An 8,276-nucleotide genomic window follows, 5' to 3' on the forward strand; every position below is an offset into this window, starting at 1 on the left:
AAATTTCATTGATTTTAGTTTTGTTTCCTGATTTTCGATAATTAAAATGAAGAGTTATAATGGGAAAAAAATGTTGGAGAAAAAATCTTGAATCGTTGGGAGGCTGGGTAGCCCTTAAGTGTGAGATGAAATTGGGAGCCGATAGTAGTAATATAGGTGCTAATAGTAGTAATGGAGGGTAACAACGTAACTTGCCAATTTAAGTTGAGGATATGAAGGTAATGACCCAAAACTCTCCCGAAACTCTGTAACAGATACCAATTATTGCAACGATTATCCAACGTTACAAAGTTACCAACGTCGATAGGACGTTACTTAAAAAATATCCAACAAAATCGGGTATTACAAATTTCCTGATTTTGTGTACTGAAGCCAAGGAAGCTAAGAAAGCAAAAGCTAAAGATGCTGGCATTAAGAAAAGAAAGAAGAACGATCATGGTACCCCTGAGTCTCTGCCTCCTCGAGGGAAAGAACTTCGTCGCAACAAGCATTTGAGGGCATCTACAAGGGGAAAAAATGGGAGAGTGGTGGTGACCGTAAAAAACTCGTATTTCGAATAGGTTATCACTTTTTTCAGGGTGCCAACTTTTAAAAGTTGCCAAGTAGGAACTGATCATGTCAAGATTTATCTTACATCATTCCTGCAACACAATGACACGTTAGTGTGGCGTTACCATGTGACCTAATGTCTTTCTAACGGCGTATGCGATATGTCAAGTGCGGTTTGATTTTGAGGATGTTTGGAATTCTTTTTTCTTTTTTTTTAATCGATCAGCAGCAGGAACTGAAACTGCAAACTATAGGTTGGGAGTCCAACCACTGGCCAACTGGGGTAATGCCAGTTGGTTAAGGATGTTCGGACATAGTTAAGTCGAAAAGTTAAAAATATGTTTGGGAATTATACCTCAGAACAATTTTTAGAAGCTGAATACTACATGCACTTTTGCTTTTAGAGGACGCTGCCAAACGGGTTTTTGTTTCTAGTATGGAAGTTGTCCTTGAAACTGCGGTTTACAACCAGTTCAAACCGGTCATGCTTTATTAATATGACAAAAGTGCCCTCAATCTTCAAGGTTTTTTTCTCAATAGTTTCTTCTTTGGTTAATTTCGTTAGGGTTTTGTAAAATTTCTTCCCCAAAACCTAACCAATTCAAATAATCTCACACTGAAATTTTACCTCTTCATCCAAAGATATCAGAAGCTTTTGATCGCGGCAGTAATTACGAACAATGTCTACCCTAGAAATTGAAGCTCGAGAGTAAGTAAAAAACAAACCCTATTTTTATTTAGTTCTTATCTGAGATTTTTGTAAGTACAGTTGATGATTTTAGCTGATATTTAACCTAGATTCAGAGATAGTGTTGTGTTAGATTAAGGGCACACTGTTACAGTATTAGGTTTACATTATGTATCACATTGTTGGTAATTAAATTTTAATTTCATCTCTGAAGATAGTGATTATTTCTATGTTAAGAGGTGATTGATACCACGGAGTCAGAAACACAACTAACTGCATTTTCTGAATGAGATAGGAGAGGATATGTGATGTTTATATTGCAAATATGATCCATTCGTACTCAATAGGCTCTAATGTCAAATCAGCAGTGAATGCTCCAAAACTTGATCTTTTGTTGCCACTTTTAGGTTTTCTGAATGCAAATATTGATCTGTATAACGTGATGGAACTCAGAAAGTGGGGGGCACCATGCATGGTTCTGTTGATGAATTGTTGGAATGAGAAGAAAAAATAGTAGTCTAATATTTTGTTATTTCGTGCAGTGTGATTAAAATTGTGCTTCAGTTCTGCAAAGAAAACAATTTAAATCAAACTTTTCAGACTTTGCAAGGTGAGTGCCAGGTCTCATTGAATACGGTGGACAGCCTTGAAACATTTGTTGCTGATATCAATAGTGGAAGATGGGATGCTATACTGCCTCAAGTTGCACAACTCAAGCTTCCTAGACAGAAGCTGGAGGACTTATATGAGCAGGTAATTTCTACTAAGTTGAATTTCGTATAATTTGTTGAGTTTGTGCTCTTTCATTTGGTATTCATGGAAGTCTTGAATGGTAAGAGGAATAATTTGTGGTGTTTAATTCTTGGGTCCCAAGGGGAATGTATTAGGGTGTATTGATTTGAGGTGTTGTACTTTTTTGGCATCTAGAGAGGTCTATTGTGGCTTTCTTGAACTTTGCATAGCATAGATTGGCTGCAATGGCTACCAAGTTAAACTTCAGACTCTGAAGCATCTTTGTTGGTAACATTGTGCTAGGAGGATGATTTACAGGGAAACTTAAACTTGTAGATGCATGTTCTTCCTAAAACTAGGATGATTTGGGGATCAGATAATTTGCACTATCTACTTTTGAGCTTATAGATGATTTTCAAGGTCCATACTTAATCTCTTTTACTTAAAAATATAGTAAATGGCTTTGTTTGGATGCTTTCTTATATTTATGGCCTGGCTGGTTGAGAGAACCAATAATTTTTATGGGAAGAATTATCGAATACTAGGGGATTGTGGCAATATCCATGGATTTTGGGTGGTGATTTTGATTGTAGTAGATTCGCCATGTGGATTGGGGCATATTGATTTGAGGTGCTGTGCCTTTTTGGCGTCTAGGGAGATCTATTGTGGTCTTTTTGAACTTTGCGTAGCATAGATTGGCTTTTTTTTTTCTTCTGAAGCAAGTAGATTGGCTGAAATGACTACCAAGTTAAACTTCAGACTGTGAAGCATCTTTGTTGATAACATTGTGCTAGAAGGATGATTTACAGGGAAACTTAAACTTGTAGATGCACGTTCTTCCTAATACTAGGATAATTTGTGGCGTAGATAATTTGCAGTATATCCACTATCTACTTTTGAGCTTATAGATGATTTTCAAGGTCCATACTTATTTCTCTTACTTAAAAATAGAGTAAATGGCTTTGTTTGGATGCGTTCTAATATTTATGGTCTGGCTGGTAAAGAGAACCAAGAATTTTAATGAGATACTAGTGGATTGTGGCAATATCCATGGGTTTTGGGTGCTGATTTTGATTGTAGTAGATTCACTATGTGGAATGCTGTTCCAATCTTTGATAATCTTGCTAGAAGTGAGATCACATCACAGTATCATCTCAACAATGTGTCTTATTTTAGGAAGGAGAATAAACCATCTAATCATATCCTTTTACATTGAGACTATACACTTATAAAGTCTAGAGATATTTAGAGGTTTGTTCTTTGAAGACTTGGTGGTTATGTAGATGGAAAAAGTGTACTACATGTAAGGTATCTAACAATCTAGTGGCCTTTCGCCGTATCTTGGTTTTTATTCTTTGTTCAGGCTTCCAAAAGCATTATGGCTGTGGGCATAGCTTTATATTTTCTTATAGTTGTAATTTTGTGCCTCCTCAGCATTTTGATATCAATTTTAAACCATCCTTAAATAAAAGGGTCTTCCTAATACACCTAGGCAGATAACACATACACATATCCTTTTATCGTTGTGTTTACTTAAATATTTCTTTGAATGGAGTACCTTTCTAACTGTCTTATTGTGCCCAAATACATCTTATCATAATATGATCTGTTTGTTTTGTAGATTGTTCTGGAAATGATTGAGCTTCGAGAATTGGACACTGCACGAGCTATTTTGAGACAAACTCAGGCAATGGGTGTCATGAAGCAGGAGCAGCCTGAAAGGTATTTACGACTGGAGCACCTCCTAGTTCGAACTTATTTTGATCCACATGAGGTTAGTACTGGATTTGACTTTTTTCAGTCTTATGTATTTTGCTGGTGCTATTACCTATTTAGCTTGATACACTATGAAGACACGCCATGCTATAGTACTTCAAATTCCTGATCTGGAAGGGTGGAAATGTGATCGTTAAGCTCGTTGAAGTTTACTTTCAAACAGTCATAGGCTGTTTAGGATTTTGTGCCTCCAAACCTATGTTTTCCTATCCTAGTGATGCATGTTTTTTGTAGCTAATATACTGGCTTTTGTTATAAACTAGTAACGACATTCACCTCAGAAGTGGAAATCATTATGCTGAATTATTTGCTTCTTAGTCTCCAAAGTGTACTTATAGATTTAGTGGTCACAAAAATTCTGCTTAAACTTGCCTTCCTCTTTTTCGTGACAGGCTTATCAAGAAGCAACTAAGGAGAGACGCCGTGCACAAATTGCTCAAGGTTTGCTTTCATCTTGATGTGATGCTTTCACATTTCTTACAGTATACTATCATTGCATTGCAAGTAACTGCAGTGATGTTGAAGCTCTGTGGCACCCTTATTTTTGTAGCTTTGTTATAGCAGTTAAATGTTTTTTTTTTTTTTTTTTAATTCTTTTTCCTGCCAATTTACTGTTGGTTTTCTGTTGAAAATGTGTACTTCGGAGCTCCTCCTCATTCGAAAATACTTTCCTGACGTCTTGGTTTGTCTTCTTGCAATTTCCCATTACCATTGAACCTTAAAGTTGATGCAGTTTTAGTATCACTAAGAGATTGAGGGACGAGGGAATAGTTAATGTTGGTACATTATTTATGTTTATGGTATGAGTTCGTTCGGTTTGATCCTGGACTAGTGTTCTTAATGTACTTTCCAGCAATTGCTGCCGAAGTTACTGTGGTGCCGCCTTCAAGATTAATGGCTCTCATTGGTCAGTCTCTGAAATGGCAGCAGCATCAAGGTTACTATCCCATTACCTTTTTAAATTGTCTTGGTCCTTGTAAGTTTTTTTATTTGCAACTCCGGTCTCAGCAAAACACCCTTATGTCTCTTTTAGGTATGCTGCCCCCCGGAACTCAGTTTGATTTGTTTAGAGGAACCGCTGCGATGAAACAAGAGGAAGATGAAACTTATCCAACAACACTTGGTCATCCTATCAAGGTAAGTATAGACATTGTTTATAAGAATTGCACCCTCTTTATGTACTGTAACTATGATTTCGTTGTAGTAGTGACTGTATACATGTGTATGTATTGAGGTCTGAGTACACACAAACTTCAATTCAATCATTTTATTGATTATCGGAGGTGTCTCCATGCAGTTTGGAAAGAAAAGTCACCCGGAATGTGCTCGTTTTTCGCCAGATGGGCAGGTCCTTGTGTCTTGCTCTGTTGATGGGTTTATTGAGGTATATTTGGCTTTTAATATTTGTGGTGCACTTTCTGCTTTGAATATTTGTGGTGCACTTTCTTAAAGTCATCACTTGCTCTCTGATTTCTCAATCTGTATTAGGTTTGGGACCATATAAGTGGGAAGCTCAAGAAGGATCTTCAGTACCAGGCTGATGTGAGTATTCTAAGCTACTGATTCTCCTTAATTCTACTTCATTAAATTCCCGTGTCCTTGTCTTCCACCAAAAAACAAAAAAAAAAAAAAAAAAAAACTTTATTTGTTAGTTTCAGGCTATATCCCTCTAAATATATTTGTTTAAAATGCAAAATACCAATTGTTTTCCCTGGTACAAGGGTTTAACAAGGAAGTTAAGTTTGGAGGTCTTCCTTTCACGTTTTGAGTTTTCTCTGTGAAGTCTTCCAAATTGTTCAGCGGGATTACCTCGTTGTCTCTGCATTTTTGAACATGCTATCTTCTTTCTTTAATATTTTTTTATACTGGCCAATACGCACATGTACCAGCTAAGTGTAAGGCGTATGTTTTCTTAGTTGGTCAGACTGCTGACATGATAGGGACTTTTGCAGGATGCTTTTATGATGCATGATGATGCTGTCCTATGTGTTGATTTTAGTAGAGACTCGGAAATGCTTGCATCTGGGTCACAAGATGGAAAGATTAAGGTAAACTGCTATTGCCATACTATGTACTCATTTTCTTCTTTTTTACTCATCGTCACAAGGTGGACGTGACACCTGCGCATGGTGGATCACATGGAAATCATTTATCAATTAATTACTTGTTTATGAATTTATTCTTAGAATCTTCTCCTCATAAGAAGATTGCCATTGTGCAAAATTAGCCCTTAAATCATCTTTATGTGGGCTACAGCCATGTTTAATTTTTATACACATATATTTCGTTTCGGTGGATTATTTTATGTATTGATGTGTATAGCACATGAGCTGAGTAGGTATCTTTATATTCGTATTGAAGTTTGGCAATGTTACATTCATGTTCCAGGTTTGGCGGTTAAGAACGGGTCAATGTTTGCGTCGTCTTGAACGTGCACATTCGCAGGGTGTCACAAGTGTCGTCTTCTCTCGTGATGGAACCCAGCTGCTAAGTGCTTCCTTTGACAGCACTGCAAGGTTTTATTTTTATCTATTCGCAGTTAGTTTGTTATACCAATAATTCATATAAAACTCAGGCATTTATTTCAGTTTTCTGTTAGCTGCATAGTCATTATGATTTTTATTTAATGCAGAATCCATGGCCTCAAATCTGGGAAGTTGTTGAAAGAATTTCGTGGCCACACATCCTATGTGAACAATGCTATCTTTACTAGTGATGGATCTCGAGTTATTACTGCTTCTAGTGATTGCACAGTCAAGGTAATTTATTTTTGAGTAGTAACTTCTTTGGATGTTGTTAGGGATTTTAATTACTTTTTACGTTTTACTTTTGTTCTTGTATACCTTATACCACCAGTTTATGTTTATTGCAGGTTTGGGATATGAAGACCACCGAGTGTTTACAAACGTTCAAGCCACCACCTCCGCTGAGGGTACATCTATAGCAAATGCATTTTTTCAACAATGAATTGCTTCATAAGTGACACGAATTTGCTTTTTTAACGTTTCTTGAATTAACTTTTTACGTTTTCCTGTCTGAACCACTAGGGAGGTGATGCTTCTGTCAACTCTGTCCATCTTTTCCCAAAAAATACGGATCAGGTTTTAGTTTGCAACAAAACATCATCGATATACCTAATGACACTACAAGGACAGGTAATCTCATCACCATTTTCGTGAAGCCCATGCAGAATTATTTTTGTTTTCGCTTTTGATGAATCAGGTTTATTCCTTTTGGAATACTAGTATGACATAGTTAATACTACTTTTTTTTTTGTAGGTTGTAAAGAGTTTTTCATCCGGTAAGAGAGAAGGTGGAGATTTCGTTGCTGCTTGTGTATCTCCTAAAGGAGAATGGATATATTGTGTAGGAGAAGACAGGTACATTCACTTTCTAATTTTAATTTTCCTTTTCTACAATCCTAGTACAGAAATAGTGTCCTGCTATGGATCCATCCTCGAATAAGCTTTTTATTGTTTTTCCTGTGACTCCAATAGAATGTATATGAATATATTACTAACCATATGTCTGTTGTTTATATGCAGAAATATGTATTGTTTCAGCTACCAATCGGGCAAACTTGAACACCTAATGAAGGTACATATATCTGCACTCATCTGTCTCCCACATAATGGTTCCAGATACTCATTATTACCGTTGTTGTAGTTTCCTTGTACAATAAATCTGCGTACAAAATATGTAAATCCCCTAGGTTGCATTTTTTAACTTTTGTCCTTACCTTTTGCTGACAGATTCATGAGAAGGATGTTATCGGGGTTACTCACCATCCGCACAGAAACGTGGTTGCCACATACAGCGATGACTCTACGTTGAAAATATGGAAGCCTTAGAGTTTTTAGTTGCATCCATATATTTTGTAGCCTCTGTAATAGAAAATTGAGAATTCTGTTTCCATTGTTTATTTATCTAGGCATCGAATGCGCTCATCTGTATTTCAATATGGACTATGGAGAACTGAAACAGGGGTCAAGATATCGATTCATTTTTTTTATTGGCAGGGTAGTTGTTTTCTTAAATTCCAGTTTTGTAATATCTTTATCTAACCATAGAAGTAATTTTGAGCTGAGAATCTGAAACCTCACATCAGAACTTGCCACTAGGCCACTACATTCAATTTTTAAAGCATTTCTATCCATCTGGTGAAAGCTACCAATCGGAAACGTTATTTTAAGCAAGTTGCTTTAGAAACTACCTGCACCTGAATAACTTTTCATATCTTCCAAATGACATGATTTCGATGCTGCCCAAGAACGAGTGCTGCAGGTGAACTAGTTGTAGATGGCAATGTGATCAATTCACGGCTCTTCAAGAATAGACTTAATCTCTGACTTTAGCACTAAAACAAAACTCTAAAATGAAGTCAATTGCATTGAAGATTTCAGCTCTCAAGTAGTGGGTTAGGCAGATTCTTCTGTAGACTTCTTTATCCTCGCGTTTTTAGGGGCCACCCGAAAGGATTTAGCGGCCATCAATTTATACCCAGCCAAAGACTCTAGTTAAGGGATACCCT

The 8,276-nt window shown here is 36.7% G+C and overlaps 1 protein-coding gene across 1 annotated transcript; it reads left to right on the forward strand.

Annotated features, from left to right (window-relative positions):
* The first annotated feature begins 1,067 nt into the window (after positions 1-1,067).
* Positions 1,068-7,763, forward strand: LOC113306668 (suppressor of mec-8 and unc-52 protein homolog 1). The gene is made up of 16 exons (XM_026555573.1): positions 1,068-1,258; positions 1,780-1,990; positions 3,591-3,743; positions 4,138-4,186; positions 4,599-4,682; positions 4,779-4,882; positions 5,043-5,129; positions 5,234-5,287; positions 5,698-5,793; positions 6,134-6,261; positions 6,378-6,504; positions 6,618-6,677; positions 6,793-6,900; positions 7,025-7,125; positions 7,291-7,342; positions 7,498-7,763. Exons 1-16 carry the CDS (start codon positions 1,230-1,232, stop codon positions 7,594-7,596), a joined length of 1,542 nt encoding a protein of 513 aa, XP_026411358.1. The 5' UTR covers positions 1,068-1,229; the 3' UTR covers positions 7,597-7,763.
* The last annotated feature ends 513 nt before the right edge of the window (positions 7,764-8,276 follow it).

The sequence above is a fragment of the Papaver somniferum genome, chromosome 8, assembly GCF_003573695.1.
Source record: "Papaver somniferum cultivar HN1 chromosome 8, ASM357369v1, whole genome shotgun sequence".
NCBI classification, from domain to species: Eukaryota; Viridiplantae; Streptophyta; class Magnoliopsida; order Ranunculales; family Papaveraceae; genus Papaver; species Papaver somniferum.

Coding starts and splice junctions, on each gene's coding strand:
- LOC113306668 (XM_026555573.1), top strand. CDS start 1,230: ATGTCTACCCTAGAAATTGAAGCTCGAGA. Junction 1,991..3,590: donor TGGAGGACTTATATGAGCAG/GTAATTTCTACT, acceptor TTTGTTTTGTAG/ATTGTTCTGGAAATGATTGA. Junction 6,505..6,617: donor CTAGTGATTGCACAGTCAAG/GTAATTTATTTT, acceptor TGTTTATTGCAG/GTTTGGGATATGAAGACCAC.